The following is a 25,701-nucleotide window of genomic DNA, read 5'->3' as shown; positions in this document are numbered from 1 at the left end:
CAAATTGCACATTCCTGGGTGCTGGACGCTGCCCGACCTCGACGGGTCTGAGGAGGAAAAAAAAGCAAAACCAAAACCACCTTCAGTGTGCAGCTGCACCCCAAATCACACGATTGTCTCCTTGGAGCTCCTTTTGAGGGGCTGCAGGCCCAGCAGGGACTGCTGGGTGCAGGGGACGTTGGCAGATTTTGGGATGAGGAGCATCACCCGCTGATTGTTCCGACGCCACTCGTGGTACAGCCGGCAGTGGTACCTGAAGGACACCTGGGGACAGAAGGGACAGAGCTGCCTTCACTCACTGCCACCCTGCAAGGGATCAGCTGTGGCTCCAGATGCCTCCCAGTGTGACAAAAATGGGGGAGAACTGGTGACAAGAGAGACCCACTATGGTTGTGTTCGAGGGGCCCAGGACGAGGGAAGAGAGGAGAATCTTGACTCCATGTTTCAGAAGGCTGATTCATTATATTATGATATTATATCAAAATGATACACTAAAACTATACTAAAAAGAACACAGATTAAGGATCTATCAGAAGGCTAGAAAGGACAGGAATGGAATGATAACAAAAGCTCGTGACTCTCAGACTCTGACACATCTTTGATTTGTAATTAAATAGAAACACGTGGACCAAAGGTGCACCTGTTGGTAAACAATGTCCAGACCACATTCCACAGCCATCAGACAGTTAATTGTTTACATTTCTTTTCTGAGGCTTCTCAGCTAGAATAGGAGAAAAATCCTAGCAAAAAGGATTTTTCAGAAAATATAATGGAGACAACCCACCATGCCCGGAGGTGCCGCAGCAGAGGAGAAAAGCAGCCTGTGGCTACTTTACCTCCCATTCCCCTTTTTTCACAGCCAAACATCCTGCCTCTGCCTTTCTCAAGAGCTGCTGGCACACATGGAATGAGAATTTGGGATATCCTCTCTTGTTTCAGGTTGCTAAATTGACAAAGAGTGTAATTGTTTGCAGGCAGATGAAGACAGGTGTGTTCTACCTTGTAATATTTTACTGCTGAATGCATCAAAGTTGGGCTTGCAACAGAGTCAATGAGATGACAACGTGTGTGTCTCAACAGAGATTGTGTCTGGAAATTATTTTTTGCTGTTGTCAGGTAATTCCAACCTTTTTGTGGAAGAGAAATGTGTGATGGCTGTGGAGATGCAAGGTAGCCCGGCCTCAGGTTTTTAAAAAATCGTTCACAACTTGTTTTAGTGGCAGACCAGCGTTGTGAGAGTTGCAGCTGTGTAAGAGGATCTGTATATGCAGTTTAAAAAACCAAAAAAACAAAGAAACAAAAACAAAAACTAAGAAAAAACTGTAAATTTTGAGAGAAATCTGCCAAGTGATGATGGTTTTCTTCCTGAGCTGCAGGCAGGAGTTGACCCATGCACCATATCCTTGCTTACTGCAAAAATAACTAAAGAACTAAAGAAATTTACCTTTCAATAATGTCCTAAAATGGCTAAAAATCCTCTTTTTTTATTTTTTAAATTAGATCTTTTTGCTGTCTTGAGAGAAACCTATAAGGCTTTGGTTTACTAAGCAGTTTTTGGCAAAGACAGCTCTTCAGATTGATTCCCCCAACTTTCAGCCTCCTCTCTTCCCCCTGAAGGAAGCATCCTGCATCTTCTGTTTCTGTGGAGCAGGGTGTATGAAGGAATGTGAGAAATCTCTTCTCAAAAGACACTGCAGGAGCAGCAGAAGTCACTTGGAGTAGTGAGGAGGGTGAAAACTCCCCCATCTGCAAAGGGGGATGCCCTGTAAAATGCAGTGGCAGCTTCAGGAGAGTGAGCTGGAGTTCAGGTTGGGTTTTCAAGCAGCACAAGATGAGGTTTTTGAGCAATATCTGCATTGTTAAACTAGGTATGTGTGTTATACAAGAGAGAGCAAAGTGTGGCCCTGAATTCTTAGTTTAAGCAACAATCCCCTTTTTGTGTCTGGAGCTTTCTTCTTGGGAGGACCAGGTGCCTTTTTTGGTGCGTGTGTGTGTTAAAAATACAGAGTAAAAAGCAGAGTAAAAAGCAGTGTTTTATGGAGAACTTGTCTGTTTTAGAGGGAGGGATAAAACAGCTTTTGGGATGCCAAAAATAGCATCCCTGCTGTTCACTGCTCACTGGGACAACTGTGGTGTGTAAATAATCTGTATGCCAGCTTTTGCCTCCGGAGAAGGAAGGCTGATTTACTGGAAGTAAAACAAAGTTGTAGCTCTCTTCATTTCCCCAGGGCCTAAAGGAATATTGTATCATCCTGCGTGTCATTTACCCCGCAGCACTGAACCTATTCCCTGCACAGCCATGGCTGTGCCACAGGATTCTCCCACTCCTGAAAGTGACAAGGCACATGCTGCTGAAGAGTTCTGTGGAATTAACACTTCTCTGTGTGTGGGACCATTCCTTCCTGCACTACAAGGGGAGCCTGGAGCCCTCCCCGAGGCCAGCCCAGGCTGGGGCTCTCCTACATCACCGAAAGGAAGCTTATTTTGCCTCCCAGCCTCAATCATTTGATGATTCACTCCCCTAAAAGCCTTCCTGCCTTGCCCTTCTCAAGAGAGCACAGTGCTCCCTTAGCCCATCCATCTCCTACTGCCCCAAATAACAATTTAAAATGGAATTGGAGCTGTCCACAACTGAGAGAGCATCAGAAATACTGAATTTCGATTAAATCAAGCAAGGTATGCATTTACATCAGGCTCAGTACCACTAGCATGTTCTCTAAGATAAAACAGCACATTTCTCCGTGTGCTTTAGGAGGGGTAAAATTTATAAAGTGAACATAAGGGATTTTTGCCTCTTAACTCTGCAAATGCAACACCCAGGGATAGGGACCAAAGTTGGGATGCTGCAGCAGTCTTAATAAGCAAGATTGTGTCATAGCTAATTAAATCCACCTGAAAAAAGGCCTTTTACCACTTCTAACAATTTGATGGCGCTGAATTAAGTGTGCTAGGTAAATTGTTCAGCATTTTGGTATCTAAGACAGCCGTACACAAAGGAAATTTGAACAATATTTGCTTGCATACCTGCCAGGCACATCTACACCCAGCACTGCAGGAAAAACAAGTGGAGTTCATGGCCTGTCTCAGGAGAGTGCTGCTGCCTCACAGAAAAGCAGAAAACAACAAAAAAGATGAACTGCACGAGGCTGAGGCAAAACTCTGAGCTTTCCCTCCCGTGGAGCACTGCCTGCACTCCTCCGTGGGTGAGACAGGTTCACAAATGTGCAAATGAGATTTCCCTTTCACAGCTTTCTGGGAGGTGCTCGTGAGGAAGTGTGGGGTTTCTGTGTTCCCCTCACACCCCCTTTTCCTCAGGGCTCAGCACAGGGGGGTTTCTTGCTCCACCAATGCAGCTTTTTAAAAGTGCCACCTCCTCAGCAGCTTACACAGGCCCAAATGTGCTGGAAGGGGTCTGGGTGTTGGGAAGGATGAAAGTTTGACAAGAAAGTCTCACAGATATGTGTGCTTGGCAGAAAGATTTTTGAATGTAGAATCTGAAGAAGGAATAGAGATGGAAGCAAGTTTTGACATAGAAGAAAAGAATTGCTGAGCCAGTCTTAGTGGATAACCAAGGAGACAAAGAGCATGTTAGTTAGAAGGGGCTTTTATGACTTAGAGCAAAGGATAAACCCACCTCAAACAAGAAGATGCTTTTACCAAGCAGAAAAATAGCACAGGCAAACAAGTGAACAGATGTTGCAAGTAGAAAAAGGGTCTCAGAATTTTCCACTGCATGAAAACTGAAAAACAACTTCTAGCTTCAACTGTAATGTACTAACTTTTACTGACTGGAGAACAGTAACATGAATATGGTAATTATAGCAGTTATGATAGGCTATAGATAAGTCAAGGTATAGATTGGTTCTACTGTATTAAGATGCTCAGCAAAGAAGAACATCTTAATACAGTATTAAGACTGGTATTGTACAGTATTTGTACAGTATTTGGAGACCCAAAATTAAAGGGTCTCCAGGCCTGCCTGCAGCTGCAGCTGAGCTCTGTAGGCACAGGCTCTGTCACCCACGACCCTGGGCTGCTGTAACCTCTTGGATGTAATAACCTGCATTTGAAGAGCTGCCTGGGGTCCCACATCTCTCATTTAGGCTCTTACATCTGGGCTAGAGTATGGCCATAGCCAGTGAGGGGCAGAGCTGTGTGCTGGCCCCGTGGGATGTGGCCATGCCAGGGCAGGTTGGGCTTTTCCTGCCCCAGCAGCACAGCCTGGCACCATCTGAGCATCCACCCCACCCTTCCCACTGCTCAAAAAGAGGTGTGAAGTGTCAAACACAACATTAACCTGGGCTTCTCACTGAGCTGCTACTCCATGGCCTGATAAACACCCATTTTGGCAGCTGTGCCCTGTGTTCCTCCCATTTCTGCCGGGCCAGCTGCCTGTCAGCACACTGGGGCCAGTAAATTATCTCTGCTCAACAACCTGACACAGCAAGTGGCTCTCAGGATGGACTGGCATGAGACTGACTCGTGCTGGGGTGCAGGATGCAATTTAACCCGCACTGGAAAAGCAGCTCTGTCTTTACAGACCTGGGCACGTGTGTGTTCTGACTTCCCCCACATCCAACACTTCTGAATTGTAAAATTGGCAAGATGTTGCATTACAATGAAATCTGAATCCTCTGTGGCAGCCGAGTTGTTCACCTAAATAGTTTTTGTGTGTGTATGCTGTGCCTTCATCCTTTGCACATCACGTTTGGTGAAACTCCCTCCTGTAGTGTGGATTCTCTGGAGTTTTTTGTTACAGTTGGAATTAAATGTGTGAGACAGTATTTTTTGTTTGGAGTCAGATATTAGTTTTATCTCTACCACAGTCCCACAAACTATGAGTTCTATAGCACTTCACTCTAGCAAACTAAAAATGGAGCTGTATCTCGCTCTTTGCAAGGTTTTTTTAAGGATAAACTGTCTAATTAAGAAATGACATTCAAATTATTTTTCCTTTTAACTTAATAACTACTTGTGCCCCGCAACGTGGACTTTTTTATTGATTACACAATACTACCTAAACTCATGAAGAAGAAAGTGAAGAAGAAGGTGAAGAAGAAGGACTAGCCTCCACCCTAAAATCTCTATCTGGTTTTATATATATCACTATATTCCAAAGCCTTAAACTCTAATTCCTACCATGTGATATTACATACTTCTATTCAAACGACACACTCGTAAACTCTAATTCCTACCATGTGATATTACATACTTCTATTCAAATGACACACTCATAATCTTAGTTCTGTCATTCAATTTTGGAAGCCTTGGGGTTTGAGAACCCTTACCCCAAAGCAAACTGTCTTTCTGGTGTCCCGGGGAGCTTGAATGGTGTGGAACCAAGAGATTTCTTGCAGGTGCAGTTTGGGCCCACCAGCACAGGAGGCAAACAGAAGCAAAACTCCATGCAATGATCCAGAGCGCTCCGTGCCATCAATTTTCCCCTTCGCTCTTTCCCTTTCCCCCTGTGATTTAAACAAAAGCCCTGGCACTTACCAGGGTCCAAAAGAGGTAAATAGTGAAGAGTGCCACAGTGAGTGCAATGAGGCCAACAGCTTCCAGCCTACTGCTAAAGTGCAGGTGGTCCACGGCTCCTCGCAGGCACAGCCAGCCGGAGACGGTCGCCAGCGGGGTGATGAACAAGAAGCACACCATGTCCCCAAAGAGAGTCCTCTTCTCGTGCTGGGGGCCCGGGTTCCTCAGCCACTGCAGGCACAACACAGCCAAGGCAGGAGTCAGCACAGGGAGGAGGTTTTGCCCTCAGCTTAAAGCACAAACCCACCCCTTCGAGGACTGGATGCGCAGGACGCGGCTTTCAGTGTCCCCCCGGGATGCCTCTCATGGATCTGTAGATTTTTCACGTACAGCTCTATAAATAATTATCATTATCATCATCATCATCATTATTTACATTTACATTTACATTTAATGTATAGCTCTGTAGTTCCTAGCGCTTTTCTATAGATCCTCCAGAACCCTACGCTAATATTTACACTAAAAACTTTGAAAGCAAATCAAGTCGCATCAAATGTCATGCCTTGCCCTCCTGAAACACCCTTGGAACCCCAAGAATCAGAGTTCCTGTGCTCTGTGAAATTGGGGTTTTATGTTAATTTTAAATACACGGGAAGAAATCAGTCTGAAATTTTTTAAATGTATCTCCCTGTCACCCCGTGTAAAAGAATCAAACCTTTTGGTACAATTACACTTCTGGCAGTCTTTCCAAATACAGTAATGTGGCTGCCATCAGGAATGTTTTCAATTTATAATGATCAAGCCTGAGCCTTTCAGTGGCAGGAGTTTTTAGCTAAAAGATTATTTTCAGGATAGGTACGTATGTGACAATTGTATTAATCATGATACCTTTCAATTTGTGCATAGATTAATTAATAAGGCCATTAAAGGAGTGGTTTTGGTTGAAAAGAAAGGGGGAAATGTTGGGGACACAAGACAAATTATGAGCTTTGGACCTGGTTAACATAAGAGATTTGATAACATCATGCCTTGGCTAAAGCAAATGGAACTTTGAGGATTGCAAGAAGATTCAATCAGACGGGTTTACCAGAAAAAGAAAATTACACCACACCTCTGCAAGCAAGAGAGATGTTTAAAATGCATCTGCAAGCAAGAAAGATGTTTAAAATGCATAAGATTGTTTATGTGATCCCTAACCCAATAATGTTTAAAATGCATCTGCAAGCAAGAAAGATGTTTAAAATGCATAAGTTTGTTTATGTGAGCCCTAACCCAATCATTGTAGTACACATTACTAGTCTCCCTGAAATAGAATATAAGTGTTTGGATTCTGATCCCCGAATCAGTCTTCCCTGTCTCTTTTCATCCCCGACACTTTTCCAGCCTTCTCTCACATTTCAGAATAAGAAGCCAACCCTTTCTAACAGGCTCTTGGAATTCTGTTTAGCCTCACTCTCAAGAAGAGAATATCTAACCAGGATCCTTGTTTTTCACCACAAAATATAGAGCAAACAACCCCTTGGACCAACTCCAAGGGATGGACCCTGGGGCAACAAGTCTCTTATTGCATATACCTGCTAAATATACTAATTAATTAACCTTATTAAAATTGTAGAAATGCTCTATTACTCACTTGCATACCTACACTTTGTGCACCTGAAAGCTTTCATTAAAGAACTGCTTTTTACCTTACCACTGTTAGTATTTTTTTCTTTTGTTTTTAGGCAGCACTAGAGACCTGAATTTCTCCCACTTTCTTCCTGCTGGTGTCCACCTTTATCTGTACCCACCATATAATTTATTCAGCTGTGGTAAAGGCTGCCTTGAAAAGTGTTTTATGTAGTGCTTCCCCTAGCATTTGCCCACTGGCTCCTTTGAAAAACTCCCTTCTTAATGTGTAAACGTGCAGAAAATATTTTAACATTTTTCATGCTATTTTAGGAAATTTTTTTGGTTTTTTTTTTACATTCTGCTCATAACATTCGCAAAGCCATTTTCAACTTGTTTTCAGATACCCCCACATTTAAGCAGAGTTCAATGCACACAAGGTTATTTTTATTAAAAGGGTATTAATCTTGAGAAACAGAGTGCCTGAAAGTCAGCTGCTAAAGCAAAGGTTAGGGTTAAACAGCTATCAAGCCCACACACCCACATTTCTATAAACAGGATTTGAGATAGCAGAGGTGAAAGAAGTTCCTACAACAGTACATTGAGGTCTTTGGATTAAAAAAATAAAATAAAATAAACCAAGCCAAACCTCACTGCACAAGTCAATATTTGAACAGGAAAATTACCCAGCCCTGTACTTTTTGCCAATGTGAGCTGCAGGGTTTGGTCAAACCTGTTCTGCAGCATCTTTTTGTGGATTTTTGGGGCCAGCAGAACCAGATGAGGCTCATGCATCCCTGAACATTCCGGTCCTCTTATTTCTGTGTGTTACACATTGGCAGTAGAAGTCCTGTCTCATGTACAACTCAGAAATTTACAACACAAAAAATACATTCGTAAACCTTTTTTTTTTCTTTTTTCTTTTTTTTTTCTTTTTTTTTTTTTCTTTTTTTTTTTTTTTTTCAGGATATATGTTTTTAACTTGCTTGAATACTTCTGAAACACCAAGGAAGTGCAAAGCAATTTAAACCAGCTACACATTACTGTGAGCAAGAAGTTGTAAGGGAAGATGCCAATTAAAGAGGGAGGCTCAAAACTGGTTTTTTCCTCTCCTTAACCAGGAAAGACAGTAGCCAGCTGTGGTCAGTTTACCCCAAGAAGCAGCTAAGCCCCAACACAGCCATTTCCTCACCCCTCCACCCCATCAGTATGAGGGGGAGAACAGAAATGGGCTGCAAGCAGAGTTTTCTTCAGCAGAGCTTGTGCAAAATAAGGGGACAGGCATTTACATTTTAGCATCTTTTTATTTTGCTGTAGCTTTAAAGAGAATGCTAAAAAGTGAGCAAAAGTCTCACACTACTTTCCTTGGAGCTTTCTATCCATTTACTTAAAAACATTCCCGAGGGTTTGTGCACAACAGCTCCAGGTTGTACCTGGATGCTTCTGAAAAGACTGATTGCAACCTTCCCCTTTTTTTCCATTTCCAGGAGTCCCTGAATGTGAAACTACCAAAAAAACAAGAGGAGCTGAAAGCACCTGATAGCAGAGACTGAGCTTGTTAAGGTTTTAAAGGCTGAAAAAAAATTAAAAAAAAAAAAAAAAAAAAAAAAAAAAAAAAAAAAAAAAAAAAAAAAAAAGAGGTTTTGTGAAAAAGCACTTGTTTGAAAGGTGACCTGGAAGAGAAACGCCGGGCATTTGTACACTTCTCCTTGACCTCAACAGGAATTGCAGGTGTCCACCACTCTCCCAGGACAGACTTCAAAATTTTGGCAGCCGTGCCACCCAGGTAGTGCAAGAAATAGTTCCCAGTTCAGAGCAAGGAGGAAAGAACATCAGGAATGAAGGGGAGGGAGCACACACGTCAAGGCATGTGCTGCTATCCCTGTGACTGTCCCTACACACACCTGAATTAAGGCAGCATTTTTCACTGTGCCATCAAACCTGACTGAAAGTTTGAGCAGATTAAAGTGCTGTGGAGCTGGTGGCTCCCTGCTCCTGATGCCCTGTGGCACACCAACAAAGAGTCAAACCCAAGCAATTCAAATATTGGATGAGGCTGTGACAGGCAAGAGTAGTATTAAATAATAAATAAAGCCATCACAATTCTACAGTCTAACCTCAAAAAGCTGGAAGGATTTCGTTATAGCTCTGAAGTACAAGTCAAAAGCAAAGATTAAGCAATTTCAGTGGTTGTACAGATTTCAGTCATAGCACTTATTTTTCTCCTGAAGCAGTGCACACCTGCTTCCAAATCTGCTTTTTTTCCTAGGTTTCAGCCATTTGTTTTGGGAGTGGAATGAGCACTGTCAAGTTACTTTATGGCTAAAAAGCTAAGTCAGCAGATCCTTTTGTGCAACTCATACCCACACAGGGACCCTAACAAAGCCCTGAGCTGATTAATTACTGTGGCAGTATGGTATGGATTACCCTGCTGGCCAAGAGCGAGATGTAAGGCCAGATGAAGCTGTCAGATCTGCACTGTGGCACCCTGAAATCTGTCCTGTTAAAATGTGTCAATGTGCCCAATTATTTCTGCAATAAATCCAGACTCTCAGAGCGGTAATTTCCATTTAGGAGAGCAGGGGAAGGAAGCAAACAAGGAGGTATAAAAGGGTCATGTTTGATGTGAAATGCTGGCCGGCCTGCCTATTTGTGAAGTGAAATCTTAAAGTTATCAGTGTTCCCTGTGCCTGATCCACAGGCAACTGGAGCTGGAGTAACAAGACAAGAAATAACTTCAGCAATGGCAGCAAAAACCATATTTCAATAATTTTAAGCACAGCACCTGATGAAAAACCCACTCTTGGCTCGTGACTGAGACAAGCCAAGAAACCCTTTGAGACTCCAGCACCTCAGAGACATGGGGGTTAACATTTATCTCAACAAAGTCACTCTCTAAATCTTGAGGAAAGCCAGAAGGGAGAAGTGAAAGGGGCCATCAGTGAAGTAAAAGTGCTACTTAAGCCAAGGGACAAGGTTGGGTTAAGAACAGATGGATAGCTGTTCGGTTCATTTTGTCCCCAAATAAATTTAGGATAAGAATCACAAAAAAAAATCCCCATCCTTCAGAAGACCCATCTCTGGAGGAGCCTCCCAGGAACAGCAGCTTAGGCTAAAACCCTTAAAAGCTGAGAGTTTTGAGAAGGAACTTGCTTACAAACTGAAAGAGATTTCTGATTTACTGCATTCAACTTGACAAAACACTGTGAACTCCTCCACCCCACACACAGAAAGATTTGCTGCAGTCACTTCAGCAAGCAGAGTTGAAATTGGAGGAGGAACTCATTGGAGCAAGCAGCAGCCAAGGACCAGAACCCCTGGCGAGGCTCAGACTCCCTGAATTTATCTATCCTAACCCAAAACGAGCTGCCAGCAGAGCGCTGCTGTAAAACACCTCCACAGATTCTGGGCTGCCCCACCACTGCCAAAGGCCAAATCCTGGAAGTACTCATCTCTGCAGGTCTAACTTCAATTAGATGACTCACAAAGGCAAAAGCAAAGTGTGTGCACAGTGTTTTTCCTGATCAGCTCCTAAGGCTGCCATCTGTTTCTGCTGGAGAGCCCCGTCTGGTTCACTTCATTTTCCTTGGAGAAGTGATTTTAAACATTGCTGGAGCCACACCACGGAGCTGGGCGTAGAGGAAGGAATTATCTCCCCTAAATGCATTGTCCTTTGAGCAAAAAATAGCTCATTGCACATCAGAACTTATCGGTTCATTTTGTCATTTTCACGCTGATGGCTCAGCAGTGAGTCCTGGTGGAAGCAGGCTGTACACAAGCTGAAGTGATGGAAATTACTGTGTTTTCTGTTTTCTGCCACCAATGGGAGCATTTTGCCTTGGGCTTTAAGTACAGAAAGGCTGATATTCCCTCTTTTTTTTTTTTTTTCAAATAATAGCTCTCTGGAATGAAGAACTTTTTTAAAATCAGGAGGACCATTTGTTGGTCCTCCTCCTCCTCCTCCCATTTATTGTCCATCTCCAAATACTGCATCTGAGCATTTTTGTTTCTGATGATATTTTTACTTGAAATATCCATTTTAACATTATTTCAGTGCAATGTTTTGAAACTTGTCTTAACTACCTGTAACTAAAAAATAAAATCTCCCAGGCTAGAATGGTATATATGCTTGTTTTCAGTGTCATGAAAGATTTTGGGTGACTTGAAACTTTCCTAGGTTAAGGTTTTGCCAAGGAAAATGAACATTTGACAGTTACTTTTTGGCAGAAAAAAATATTTATGCTCCAGTTTTTGGGTCTCCTCCTTATATCAACCATTCTGTTACTGACACAGTGATATTGCCTTTAGTGGGTGCCTTTAGAAAGGCCATGGTGACAGCTCACAGAGATGTTTCTTTGGTCTCAAAGAGTGTTTTTGAGAGTTGGAATCAAAATTATTTGAACTCTGTAATGTTATTGTACCAATATTGTGGCCTCTTTCTAAATGAGGCTGCTCTTATTTAGTTTATTTAGTCTATTTTAACTCAAATTGCAGGAAATATTTTAAATGTGGATTTCTCAATGAGCCAAGGCTTCTTTTTGAAATAGCGAATAAATTTTGCATTATTCTGTGTGTTTCTGAAAGGTGGAAAGGAAGAGCCTGGGAACCCCGAGCTGAATTCCCCTCTGTGCCTGGGGAGGGGATGGGACAGAGCTTCTAGAAACTCTGCTGAGGCTCGTGGAGCTCAGGGGGGGATTTGGGGCAGCCAAATCCCTCTCCAGGGACAAGTCCTGCCTGACCAGCCCAGTGGGGTGACCACACCAGTGGACAGGAGAAGGGCTACAGATGAAATTTACCTGGATTTCTGCAAAAAGAGTCTCCCAGAACAGCCTTCTGTCTCAACTGGGGAGAGATGGATTTGATCATGGACTGTTGGAAGCATTCCTGGCCAGGTTTGATGGGGCTGGGAGCAGCCTGGGACAGTGGGAAAGTGTCCCTGCCATGGCAGGGGGGCACTGGGTGGGCTTTGGGGTCCCTTCCAGCCCAAACCATCCCAGGATTCTGATACACAAAGCTCCAGCAGCATTAATACAGTGGTTCATAGATGTGGTTTCATGTTTCTGGATTACACACACTCAGCTTCTTATAAAGGATCAGTAATTCTCTGGCAGGGAAAACAAACAGCAGAGCTGGCTAAATGGCACTATAAAAATCTATCAAATGTCTAGCAGGTCCAATTACACAATAGTGTAATTTTTTAACATTAGTCTGGCTCACTGCTGTTCTGTTTTTCTACTAGCCACTTTTAATTTATACATCTGGAGATGCTTGTATCAGTTAAAAGATTTCAGGATGTGTCAAGAAAAAAGATTTTGTGGAACTATGGGAAAAGCTGTGTGTCTTTCTATCTGTGTGTATTTGCAATGCTCTCATTCTGTTTTGGATGACTGTATTCCCAGTTATGCAGACAAATATATGCATTCACGAAAAAAACAACAGAAATCACATTTCACGTTTTACAACAAAAGCAAAGCAGATTGGCTATTGGCAAAACTTATTTCAAGACATCGTAAATGCCCTGATCTACAAGATCAGATATATGGGAAGCAAAGACATGACAGATAATAAATTCTTGATAGGTCTGCAAATAAAGACAGAAGCAATAAATCTTACCACTTCTATTTTCCTAGAAAATGTAAACTTTGACTGGCTCCTGTCAGTGCTAGGAAATGCTGCCAGAAGGAAGGACAGAGATAGATGACAACTGGGCATTTCAGGACTATTTTACAGAACCATGATGGCCAAAGAAAAGTCACCAAACCCATTATCTGAAACAGAGCAAGCTGTGCCTTTGGAAACTCTAGCATCTTTCCCCCATCTTGCTCATTCTTGAAGCAAATCTGATTGCTCAGTTACTTTCTCCTGGGAACTTTCCTTGAGTATTTTTTGCCCTTGATTGTAATAAATTTAGGGATGAGCAGTTACAGATGTGAATGTTTGAACTCGTCTGTTCAGTGACAAGTAATTTAAATTTTTATTTTTTTACGGAGAGTGGGCTGCTGTTGTTTGCACTCCTGCTGCCAGTACTATAAGAAAGATTTGTGCATTGTAGCAAATCCTTGCTGCAGGGAACATAAAACAGCTACCTAATTTCTCTTTAAAGGAAAAAGAGCATTCTGGTTTGGTTTCTGCATTTCCCTCCATTAGGAATAAATAGATCCAAACAATGCATCTTAGAGAGTTTATGGTTTTAAGTCTGTGCTGGGGAGTTTATTACTTTTAAAAAAATTTTAATACCTTTTTTAACTCAGGCATACTTCTACTGGAAATCTACACGGCTGCTTCCAATTCTCCCTGTGTGAGTTGGTCTTAGGGGGATTATTTTCACAGCCAGAGATAACTAGGTACAAAAATGTCTCTGTCACCTTGCCCTTTTAATCTGCTCTTTTTGGGTCAAGAAAGGAAGGAGGACAGACACACCTTAATTATCTGCTCCCAGCCCTAACACGCTCTATGGACAGCTGTAGTTCCTCCAAACTTTGATTTATGGAAGTTTTCCTGGCTGAGGAACCATTTCTTTTCCTTCTGGCTTGAGGTGTGATCCTTTTATAAACTACCTGCAGCAAATCTGGTGTCTGTTCATTACAGTAATTTAATGCTAATGACTTGCTTCACTGAATGGTGGAGAGGAAAAATAAGTAAAAATAATCCCAACAGATAAAAACGTCGTGACTCAAAGTCCTTGCACAGGAAATGAATTCATATTTCAGTGTAAGGCTTTGTGAGGTTTTAATTTATAATGTAAGCTCACCTTAAATACTTCATGCATAGGTGTACGTTTTAGAGGGGTTTTAAATTTATTTTACCTTACTCATACAGGCTTCATAGCCAGCAACACAGCAGGGAAAAACTGAAGTTAATTTCTGCCCAATATTGCTGTAATTATCCTGACTTTATTTTTTCTCCTAGTCATGCTGTTTTGCTTATGAGCTTTGTGTTGTTAATTAAGTGCTTTCTGTTTGTTTGAAAAAAAAAAAAGTAAAAAAAAAAGTAAAAAATAGTGAACCAACAGATACCAAATCCTGATTGGTTTAAAACATGTAAGTAACTTACAAGCAATATAAGCCTGACTTATATGGTCACATAATACTCTTATACCATTATTATTTTGTAGCTGGTTGCTCCCTAACATTTTACTGTTGCACATAAATAAATATATTTGTACTGCTGCATTTCGTGCCCTGCTTCTGCACTGAGCCAAGTGGAAGCAACACAGATGCAATGTGGAAATTGAAATGAAGATGATACACAATACTTGCATAAAGCTTGACTAATCTTTATGCTGAAACACAGCAGAAGCAGCTACATGAATAATAACACACATTCCTCATGCAGATTTTTTTTTCCTATGGATTGGCTGCATTAAAAAGGCAGCTTATATAAAACTGGAAGGTCCATAAAAGGCAGAAAGGGAATTACTGTAGTTTGAGATTTCACTGTGCTGGTTTGGAGGCCCTTGGCTGGCTTGTCACAAGGAAAATCAGCTCTGTTCATATCAGCCACCATATTATAGATTTCTCTTTCCTTTGTCAGGGGGTAGAAGGGGTGGGTTCAGACCTTTCACTGAATTCAGCACTGCTGAATTCTGAATGAGGGTTTTCATCACCACCACAGTGCCTGATTCACATTCCCAGTGTGGAAACACAATTTTTTGGGGAGAATAATATGAGTTCAAAAAAAAAAATAAATGGACCAAGAAGCATCACAAATTCATTTTTGAGGGGCTGGATCTGCCTGACAGACTGCACCACCACTGCCTGCTGCTCTGCTGGGGTTTTGGGCATCAAAGAGTCAAGCACAATTGTGCATTTCCAGGGAGAAGATTCCTCCTCAGACAAAAATACACATCCTGTGGCAGAGGCAAAGCAGAAGCACAGAGCTGTGTCTGGTCAACTCCTCTGCTGATTCCATAAGGATGGACAGAGGGAGGAAGGAATTTGGCAGAGCCACCAGCCACACCAGTTGCTCCATTTAATTCTGACTGCTGCTGCTAACAGCAGGAATAAATCCACATATGACATTCCTAGATAAAGCGAGTAAAGTGCCTCAATTTGTTCCCACTGAAACAGATTTCTTCTACACCCATGCCTAAGCCATCAGTAAACAGTGACCAGTCTAGGGAAGGGATGAGGAGAAAACATAAATGGCATGGTTATTTTTTGTTTTGTTGGGGCTGTTTTGTTTTTTTGGGGGGCTTTTTTTTGGTGGGGTTGTTGGTGTCTGTTTTGTTTTGTTTTGATTTGGTTTTGTGGTTTTGCTGATTTTGTTTCTTTTCCTTGTTGCTGTTGTTTTGGGTTTTTTGGTGTGGTTTTGTCTTTTTTTGGGTTTTTTGGGTTTTTTTGGGGGTTTTTTTGTGTGGTTTTTTGTTGTTGTTGTTGTTTTGTTTTGTTTGGGGTTTTTTTTTTGTTTTTATTTTTTTGTTTTGTTTTGGTTTTTTGTTTTGTTTTGTTTGGGTTTTTTGTTGTTTTTTTGTTTGTTTGTTTGTTTGTTTGTTTTGGTGTGGGGTTTTTTCTGGCCCTTTGAAAAAGAGTATAATACAGGGCCTGCTGAGGAGTTCCTTGACAGGTTTTTAGAGTCTGGGCTCTATAAATCACTTCATGAGTACAACAGCCCCTCTTGACCTACTAAAATGCATTGGCAAAACCCATCACTCACCTCCAGTGAGAGGAGGACCATTCACCCTTTCCATTATCCAGGTCAGGGCAATCTTAGGAGAACTAATCACCTCTCTACTAAACGAAGAGAACTTTGATACCCCACCCCGAAACCTACACACTCTGTGGTGCTAAAAGCAGGTGGCCACTTTGGCTTGTCACTCATCCCAGTGTTACAGCAGGGTTTTTGTGAGAAATGGCCCTACTACACCTGGTAAACCTCCTGCCACATCCTCACACTCTAGGGAACACAGAGACAGGCATGAAGCTGCTTTTGGGGCACAGAAGTTGAGGGAATCTGGCAACTTGCATCTGCTTTAGTCCTGCTTTGGGAAGTTTCGGAGTTTTGCTGCAATTATTTGCTTGGGGAGGTCTTTGCATTTCAAAACAGTGTGGAATAAACACTTAAATAAGTGGAAATGTCCAGGACAAATTTAAATTACACTGACAGAAATCAAGAAGTTTGATTGTCTTTCTGTTTAATTTGCCTCCTGGCATACAGCTCATTTTAGTTACTCTTTGTCTCTGCTGCTCTCAGCTTTGGAAGTGCATCTTCATTTTCCTTCTAAACTGAAAACATATTCCCTTTACAAGATCACAAAGGATTGGGGGTTTTTATGACCTTTCCTGCAACAGCACCCAACTGTTGATTTCTGCACTAAAATACTGTGGGTGTAAGCAGCTGAGAAGTCAGGAAATAATGAGTGGTAAAGATAAAAAACACTTAGCTACGTTTCAAAAATATCCTTGCTCAGGGTTTTCATTCATCCTCAGCCAACAGAAACAACTGGCAGGTTTACCATTATTACTCTAAACATCATTGTTGATGTTTCTACAACTTATTCCTGCTTTTGCCAAAAAGAAGCCTCATTTCAATCAAGCCACCACAGTGCCCCATCCTGGGCAGGGTCAGCTTTGCTTTCCACTCCTTCCACCATCAGCAGCTCTGGCCAGCACCACATCCGATTTGTGCAGTACAAGCCTGACCAGGAGCCATCACAAAGGGAACAACTTCCAGAAGCTGGGCTCCAAAATCAAACTGTGAAGCCTGAGCATCACTTGTGTTTCTTCTCAGAGGGCGGATTCAGAGTTCTTGCAGCAAAGATTGAGAGGAAAACCCAGAGGCAGCAACCCAAGCTGGCCAGGACCTGCTCTGGGTGCAGGACTTGTGCTAAATGCCTTGCTCTGTCCCTTTTCTGGGGGGATCCTGAGGAAGAATGAAGATATCCTTAGGCTCAGACACAAAATGTGCATGCCTATCCCAACTAAAGTGATTTTGGTAGTGTTGAACTGCTCACCCCCTGAGCCACCTCCCAGTCAGTTCTGTCCTGTGTCCTCTCCTCTGTGAGCAGGAGAAAAACAAAATGCTGCTTCCCTTTGCCCATTTTTAATGCTGTACCTCCTTCCACCAGTTTGGACACAATTTAAAGGAAAATTAAGATGCACAGGAAAGACATTTTGTCCTGAGCCCAAGCTCTGCATGTAGGTGCCTGTGTCACCAACAGGTACAAAATGCTTCTTCTCATTCATTTTGCCAAAATGTTGCTTGTACTTCACTTTTAATTCCAAAAGAAACCCTAACTTTGCCTCACCTCTACCTTTGCCTCACCAAATAAAATAAGGGAGGAAAAAGGCCATTAGCAGTGTCAAGACATTGACCTTGTTTTGGTTTCTTTTCTTTTCCTGGGGACCAAAAATACCCTAAAACCTGGAAAACTTAATGAAGCTGCTATCTATAGCTGGCAAAAACAGAATTTTCATTGATAAGGGAGAAACAATTGTCCAATTCACTTTTGAGTCTGGCACATAGGCAAGAATAGGCCAAAAGGTGACTCACAAATGTCTACACACACCAGACACTCCACAAGAACCATTCCTTCTTGTGGGCTAGACAGGGTTTCCAAGGCTCCTAAGATTGTTACCTCTCAAAAGGAAGAAGAAATAAATAAAATGTCTGACCTAAATTTAATATTCTGAGTCCAGAGACTTGCCCCACGTTCCACCGAAACTGCAACTTACCTCTCTTCCACCCTCAGCCAAGCTGGCTGGCATCCCGGGAACTTGCTGCCAAAAAACCTCCACTCAGGTCTGCAGTGAAGCAAACCCACTGATAATAATAATAATCCTAATAAAACCCTAACAAACCCTAATAATTTGGTTCAGATCTCCTCCAAAACGAGGGGCTCCATCCCATCGCACCCTTCCCCTGAGCTCCCACCCTCACACTGCCCGACCCCACTGGGACCACAGAGCCTTTGTGACGCCTGCGTGGAAGCAGGCAGGATTTTTCCAGGCCAAAACTGAGGTTTCAGGGCTGCACTGACCTCCACCAGTGGCCTGGGCTTGCGCTCCACTGCAAACCTGAAGTGGCAGAGCTCACAGTAGCTGGTGTTGGAGGATGACAGCCAGCGCTCCAGGCAGCTGCGGTGAATGGTCCCCAAGGTCCCCGTGCACTCACAGGGGGACAGCAGCTCCTCGTGGCTGCTGCCCTCGTGGCAGATCCTGCAGATGGGCCGGTCATTGAAGGGGCTGCTGCAGGAGAGGGAGAGAAAACTGCTGGTCAGCGCTGCAGGGGTGTGGTGATAGATTTTTTTTTCTGCTGCGAGCTAGGAATGTTTGCAGTGCTTTGCCCTCTGATTAGTGATCCAGGCTGGTGGGTTAATGGTTTAAGGTGTTTTGGTATTCTTGCTTAAAATACCTCTTTTGTTAGAGGGGGGAAAAAGCGCAGAGTGAAAAACATCAGAGTGGTAGATGAGAGGCAGAAGACCAGGTCCTGCTGTATTTTGTATTTCCCAGCTCTTCACAAAGCAGCGGTGCAGCCGCCTCAGGAAATCCCAAAATGCATCAAGGACGTTGTAAATCTGCCTCAACTGGGCATTTCTTGGTATCCTCTGACCTAAATGTTGTTTTCACTGGCCAACAGCAAAAGGACTGCTGAAAGAGCAGCACCTTGCCCTGTAGCACCGTGAAGGCAGGGGCACAACTTCAGAAAAGCACATGAAGGCAGAAGCCTCATCTCCCTGGAAAGGGTTTCCCTCTCTTTGGGACAGCCCACAGGCAGGTCAAGGAGGGATACAAACACATCTCTGCTGTGGGGCTGCGGGTGGGTATTTCTTCTGCACTGCTTTGAGATCCATGAAGCCTTTCCAGCCCACCGCCAGCAAAGACAAACTTAATTTTGACCCAAGCATCAAGTCTGGATGAGGCCAAGCACATCAGAATACTCTTTCTTGCTCCTAATGAGAACAAATCCAGCCTGAAGCACGATTCAAAGGCATAGGTTAACAATATATTTCACCACTAATCTGCCTCTCTAAACCAGCAGCAGAAAGGAAGGTCAGTCATTCGGATGATGACAGAAGCTGCAGCAGTGGTGCTAGAAACTATGGTTGATGCCCCATGTGAGGAGATGTGAATCTTTTCTCCATGTTTCAGAAGGCTGATTTATTGTATTATGATAGATATTATATTAAATGATACACTAAAACTATACTAAAAGAATAGAGAGAAAAGGATTCATCAGAAGGCTAGAAAGAACAGGAATGGAATGAATAACAGAGAGAGTCTGAGCCAGCTGACTGTGATTGGCCATTAATTAGAAACAACCAACATGGACCAATCCCAGATGCACCTGTTGGTAAGCAATGTCCAGACCACATTCCACAGCCATCAGACAGTTAATTATTTACATTTCTTTTCTGAGGCTTCTCAGCTAGAATAGGAGAAAAATCCTAGCAAAAGGATTTTTTCATAAAATATCACGGCTACAAGAAACAGCTTGTCTGGCTGCTCAGCACGCCAGGGGCTGGGGAAGTGTTTGGGAAGCACGATGCATTCTGCAGCACGACCCTTGTGATGCTGGCATGGATGTTTGACCCCACCAGAGGGGACGGAGCCCATCCCTCCCTCTGCCCCCCACGTACCTCTGCACGGCCAGGGTCCGCACCACGGACGAGAGCAGCTGCCCATCCTTGGAGGACACCTGCATGACATACTGGGGACAGCTGGTGGCCAGGCCCCCGCTGCTGCCAGGCAGGCTCTTTCCATCGGGAGCTGGAGGGTGTGGGCGCTCCGGAGGCACTCCAGGCAGGTGGCTGCAGTGGTTGGTCCTCATGGTGCCGGGCAGCGGGTCCCCATCTAGGCAGGAACGGGGACAGGGAGGTGCTGTGGGGCACATCCCTCCCTGTCTGACCAACAGCAGGCGTGAGAAGGAGCGTCCCTGACTGCCCACCCCAGGTTTCTGGAGCCCGCTCAGCGGGGAAAGGGGGTTTGCAGTATTGGGTGTGACAGAAAAAACTAGTCTGCACGTCCCACAAGCAGCAAGGCAGCAACTTTGCTTTCTTCTCTCTGCTGAGGTCATGAGGGATAAACAGAGAGGCTGAGCCTTTTGTCACTCCCCCTCCAAAAGTTTCAAAGGTATATACACTCTTCACCCTGTGCACTTTCAAATATAAATGTTGCCACTGTCCGCCAAGGCGGAAAAGTTATGTACTGGAGGAGAAAATGGTTGATTGGCTTCAAATCCCCTTTGAAAACGCTTCAACGCTGCTTAGTGTCTTCTATCACCAACCCACAGCAGAGCACAGACCTGGCAGTTAATCCTGTACAGGGCTTTAGTCACACAAACCTGCCTAATCACAGCCTGCACAGCAGTAATTTATGCCACAAGGTGAGGCAGAAATCACAGGCTGCCTATTCTGCTCTGCTCTGCTCTCTGCACAGCAGTAATTTATGCCACAAGGTGAGGCAGAAATCACAGCCTGCCTGTTCTGCTCTGCTCTCCCTCACATCCCTGTGAGTGTGTTCTGCACAGTGCTTCCACACATGCGAAGTGAAATTGGGAAGGAAGGGTTGTGCTGGGAACAAGTGTGATAATTCACTTGTGGGGAATTTTGTAAGGAATTTGAGATGGGACTTCTGAGTTGTTTTTGATGATGCGGTTTATTTTTCTCATCTTCTGCATAGGTAGGAAGGGTGAGTTTGGCTCACATCTTCATCCCACAGCTCACAAGGTTTAGAAGACCCCTATGTATGAGATCTTTTAAGGAGTTATTGACCAATAAAACACTGCCAACAAGGATATTTATGTTTTTGACCCAATCCTTAAATATTTCATCTTATGGACCTATGCTACAGTGTAAGCTTTCTTAGCCAACCATGTTATGGCACACAAACCTACAGTGCTGCATTCTAAACTCCTTGTTTACCTCTGTAACTACTTTAATTTTTATATCTTAGACTCTAAAACTCTGAACTTTCCTTTACTTAGCTTAACATGTCTCTGCTTTAAGCTATAAATCCACATTCTCACTTCCAGCACCAAAGTTTGGAAGCCTTTTCCAAGGTCTCAGATCAAATCCTGTGTTTAATTCTAAGCTTTGCCTTAGAGGCTCACAGTTCTGAGCATTCCTTGCATTTCAGATTCCAACCAGAAGGAGCCTGAGAGTGTAAATTCCTGATGCCTTGGTGGGATGGATGCTCCTGGCTGGGTGTGCTGGTCCTGGAGGGCTCCACCAGGCTTTGTCCCTGCCCTCTTCCCCTTTGGGTCAGGCACCAAAAACCACACACAAGGTGGGTTAATCCCTCTGCAAAAGAGGGGAAAGATTCCCTGGCACGCCTCGGGACACTTGGCTGCAGTCCTGTGTAAACCTTGCAGGGTGCAATGATGATATCCCCATGCTAAAATCGGGAGTTTCCCCCTCAAAAAAAGTGTTCTGCGCATACACCACAGCTTTATGGTGTCAGCAGTGCAGCTGAGAAGAATCTTTAAAAGTCAAACATGAATAAAACTCTCTAAACAGGGGTATTTCACCAAGGGTTTAGGTGAAACCCTGTGATTTGAGTCTGTTGGATTTGAGGAAGAGCAGCACCAATCTTTGTAAGCCCCCTTGCTGTTGTGTTTGTGGGGGTCCCAGGAAGAGGGAAGAGATGAATCTGACTCCATATTTCTCAGAAGGCTGATTTATTATATTATGATATTATATTATATTAAAAATTCTATGCTAAAACTATACTAAACTATAGAGAGAAAGGATCATTAGAAAGCTAGAAAAGAATGAATAATAAAAAACCTGTGACTGACCAGAGAGTGACACAGCTGGACTGGGATTGGCCATTAAGTAAAAACAATCCACATGCTGGGGTAAAGAATTCTCCAAATCACATTCCAAAGCAGCAAAACAGGGAGAAGGTGAAGCTTCCCAGCTTCCCAGGAGAAAATCCTGGGCAAGGGAATTGGTGACACCCCCCTGAAGGGGTGGCCTTGGCAGTAAGGTTTTGCGGGATGTGAGGACCGGTGTGGATGCTGGACCGCGCACACCACACAAGTTTTCACACAGGGACTCATATTCTTAGAAAGGCATCTAAAAATAGGAAAATTGGTTTGTTTTGCAGGATCTCTTCAGCTGTTTTCAGAGCACACACACCCCGGGGAGCAAGCTGGAGGCTGATGAGCCAGCTTACAGGGCAGAGAGTGTTCGGGGAATGGGGAAGGGAATCGGACTCTGGGCCTCATTTACAATGAAAATGAAGCAAATGGCTGATGTCAAAACCATTAACATATAAAAGATGCAGACGTTTCAAGAGAATAAGAGCCTCAGACTCTCCAAGGAGACCATGGTGTTCAGTTTTAGTTCTAAAATCCATGCTGGGACTGTTTAACAAGAACGTCCAGCTGCTGAGTAGCTGCTTCATTAAACTTAACAAGCCTAAGAAGTATCATGCTTACAGACCCACGCTGCAGAATTATGTATTTTTATCCTGATTGCTTCACTGACCCCATTAAGTACAACAGTGGGTTTATAATTTCATATATAATGACCATCCAGGCCTTTACAAACCCATCCCTCAGTCACTTGATGAGTTGGAGGGCTTGCTGAAGCATCAAGATGCAACTAAATGCAAAGCTTTAAAGCACACAGGAAATTAACTGGCTGTATCTCAGGAATGTTAATTCAAATTTCTGCCTACAGCACTGCATTGAAATCCCACCTTGGCAAAGCAGAGACAGGTAATCCCTTTCTATTTTTTTTTTTTTTTAATAAGGAAGGTACAGGTAATCCCTTTCTACTTTTTTTAAAAGGAAGCTGAAAGCAACAACACAATTTTCTGATTTCAGAAGAACCATTTTCACACAAAATCAGTGCACGTGCCTGAAAAGTGATGCAATTATAGAATTAAATGATGCGTGCTTTAATACTGAACCCCATGGTAAATAATGGAAATTAGTTGTCCCTAGAAGCACAGAGATCCTAAGCAAATCCTAAGCTAAAGCTGGCTTTAGAGAATTGTAAATTTTAACAGCCACAAACCCCCAATGTCAGTATTTACCCATATGTATGTATCATATAAAAAGTTTTTCACCTGAAACAAGTGGAAATCTGTCAAAAAAGCCCCAGTAAAAGAGAAAATAAAGAACAAAACCAGGAAGATGTGTTTAGCTGGTATTTATGAAGACATGCAGTATTAAACTGGGGAAGACAGAGTAGCGATATTTATTCCAGACGCCAAAAAATTCTGAGAAAAGTGGCTGAATTTGGCATGATGAATGTATGGCAGTATTTAGCTCTCTGTTTTTTTATTTTCTGTGCTGTCACTAGTTGTAGTTTTTCATTTATATATATATTTATATACACATATATACATGTATGTATGTATATGGCTTTATGGGTATCAGAGCAAAAGTAAAGGTGTTGCAAGTATTTTCTTTATGCAGGAAGTGTAAAAAAAGTGACAAACCAACCAATAAACTCAAGCAAATTATCTGAGGGCTTGCTGAAGCTAGGCAGAAGATTCAAATGCAGAAGACACCCTTTCTCCCATAATAATTTGTAGGATGCTATATTCCTATTTTAGAGATTTATAACTTCTATACCAAAAAAGGTTTAGAAGTCACAGTGCCAGTGAGCAAGGCACTGCCACTCCAGCTGAGCTGCACTCAAATAAGAAGTTAAAAACCAGCATTACTGCCCTGAGATGGAATTAAAGACAAAGAGTTAAATTATCATAGCAGAGCTTTTTTAAACAGAGCTGTTTTCCTGCTGAAGCTGTGAGTGGCACAAGCCAAAATGATCTTTACACTTCAAGCAGTGTGTTGCAAATGTTGAACAAATACTCATGCAGATGCTCCCTTTTCCTTTTATTTACTTATTTATTTATTTTCCTCAGCACCTCTGCTAAGAATAGAACTTATTCCATCTCTCAGTCATGGTTTCAAATTTGAAAACCCTTTCACCTTTCTTATTCCGTGTTCCCACGAGTTCACCCTCTTAGTTTCAAGAAATGTGACATGAGCTTGCATCAATCAGCTTCAACACTTAAAAATATGCATGAAAAAAACACCAGCATCCCATCTGGAGACATTTTCCCAAGAAATACTGGGTTATTTTAAAAAGACAGCTAAAATATACTAATACTAATATTAATAATAATCATAACAACAACAACAAACCAAACCAAAATGAAAAAAAGCCCCACACCAGCAAAAAAATCCCAAATACTTACCCACCCAGAAAAATATTTTAAAAAATAAAAAATCCCAAACAAATAAACAAAAAAAATACCACCAACAACAACCCTAAACAACCAAAAAAAAATCCTCCAGTTTTCAGAAGCCTTCAGAGATATGTTTCTGTTTATTTAATATTTATTCATTATTTATTAATAATAATATTATTATATTATAGTATATCATACTGTTATAAATATATAGAAATTATATATACATATATAATTATAGTATAATATAATAATATTATAATATTATATAATATATATAATGTGATTCTAGTATATCTAATGATATAATATATATAATATATATAATATTATATATAATTATAGTATATACTATACTGTAATATATTATTATCTTAAATATTATTATAATTTATATTGTTTATTTAGCTACTATTTGTTGATTATTATTTATTTATTTATTTATACTATTTATGTAATTTCACACAATTTTGCGCAGTTCACTCCAGAATTTTGGGCCCCAGTGATGTGTGGACAGTTTTTCACCTGGAACAGGTCAGCAGATCTGGAGCACAGATAGAATTCTCCACCTTACTGCCAGCTGGAAGAACGGCTCAAATCATGGAGGAGCATCTCCCACCTTTTCTGGCTGGCTGCTCAGAAGGCAAACTGTTGCATTCCAAGTAATAAACAAATGTTTTCAAAAGCAATGCAGCTGTCAGAGGCTGGGTGAAAAAGGTGTTCCAGTGCTCCCCACTGGCTCAGGTGCCACAAGACCATGCATTACCTTTGTTCCAGAAAAGGGGAACAGGAACTCGCCTTTCCCTCACTGAGGTTCAGACAATAATTTTATGCCACCCTTCAGGATGCCTCAGAGACCAAAACACCCGCTGCACTCACTGGATCACACTCAGCTGCTGGGTGATCCCTCTTTCCCCTTCCCACTAGAAAAACGCAGAAAAAAGAACCAAAATTCTCAGCTCCAGAGCGCTCTGAAACCTCCTAGGTTTTTACCTGCTAAGAAACAAGGTAGGGTTTTGTGAAGGTGGAATGGACAGATCACTTCTTAAATATCAAGAACCCCTGGGGCACCAGAAAATCCTATTTTAGTGTAAAAACACGAGTTTCATGCATGTCCTTTCTTGGACACTCACATCTGGAATAGTCTGAAATGTTTCTTGACTCTCCCCACCACAAGGAGCTGCATATTTACACAAATATTGAGTAAAAAAATTGGTGGAGTAACTGGCAGCTCCAGCTGAAGCCGTGGATGCTGCAGCACTCCCGAGTCCCCCAGAGTAAAAAATTAATTTCTCTAAGTTGAGAAGACCAATTCCTACATTTGGTAATGACATTTGGCCCAGCACAAGGAGAGGGGGAAAAAAAATAAATAAAATAAAAAGCTGCCTGACCTGTTCATTTCGGAGCTCTAAAGCCATCAGTGAGAGAGGACACGGCAGCTCTGGGGCACGGCGACAGGAGAGGAAGG

The 25,701-nt window shown here is 42.5% G+C and overlaps 1 protein-coding gene across 2 annotated transcripts; it reads right to left on the bottom strand.

Moving 5' to 3' along the window:
• On the bottom strand, positions 1 to 25,701 carry MARCHF3 (membrane associated ring-CH-type finger 3). Of its 2 annotated transcripts, XM_041407144.1 has the most exons (5): positions 25,625 to 25,701; positions 19,661 to 19,874; positions 18,062 to 18,269; positions 5,497 to 5,706; positions 1 to 264 (listed from the first exon to the last, which is right to left on the bottom strand). In XM_041407144.1, exons 2-5 carry the CDS (start codon positions 19,849 to 19,851, stop codon positions 106 to 108), a joined length of 768 nt encoding a protein of 255 aa, XP_041263078.1. In that variant the 5' UTR covers positions 19,852 to 19,874; positions 25,625 to 25,701; the 3' UTR covers positions 1 to 105. The 2 variants fall into 2 exon arrangements, with proteins under 2 accessions (XP_041263078.1, XP_041263077.1); XM_041407143.1 differs by lacking the exon at positions 25,625 to 25,701 and having other exon boundaries at positions 19,661 to 20,028.

This window comes from Onychostruthus taczanowskii, unplaced genomic scaffold, assembly GCF_017590055.1.
Source record: "Onychostruthus taczanowskii isolate IOZ18803 unplaced genomic scaffold, ASM1759005v1 scaffold255, whole genome shotgun sequence".
Taxonomy (NCBI): Eukaryota; Metazoa; Chordata; class Aves; order Passeriformes; family Passeridae; genus Onychostruthus; species Onychostruthus taczanowskii.
This window is presented reverse-complemented; position numbering and strand designations above follow the sequence as displayed.

Coding starts and splice junctions, on each gene's coding strand:
- MARCHF3 (XM_041407143.1), bottom strand. CDS start 19,914: ATGTGCCCCACAGCACCTCCCTGTCCCCGTTCCTGCCTAGATGGGGAC. Junction 5,707..18,061: donor AGCCCAGGCCACTGGTGGAG/GTCAGTGCAGCC, acceptor TTGTGCCTGCAG/TGGCTGAGGAACCCGGGCCC. Junction 265..5,496: donor TTTACCTCTTTTGGACCCTG/GTAAGTGCCAGG, acceptor TTCTGTCCCCAG/GTGTCCTTCAGGTACCACTG.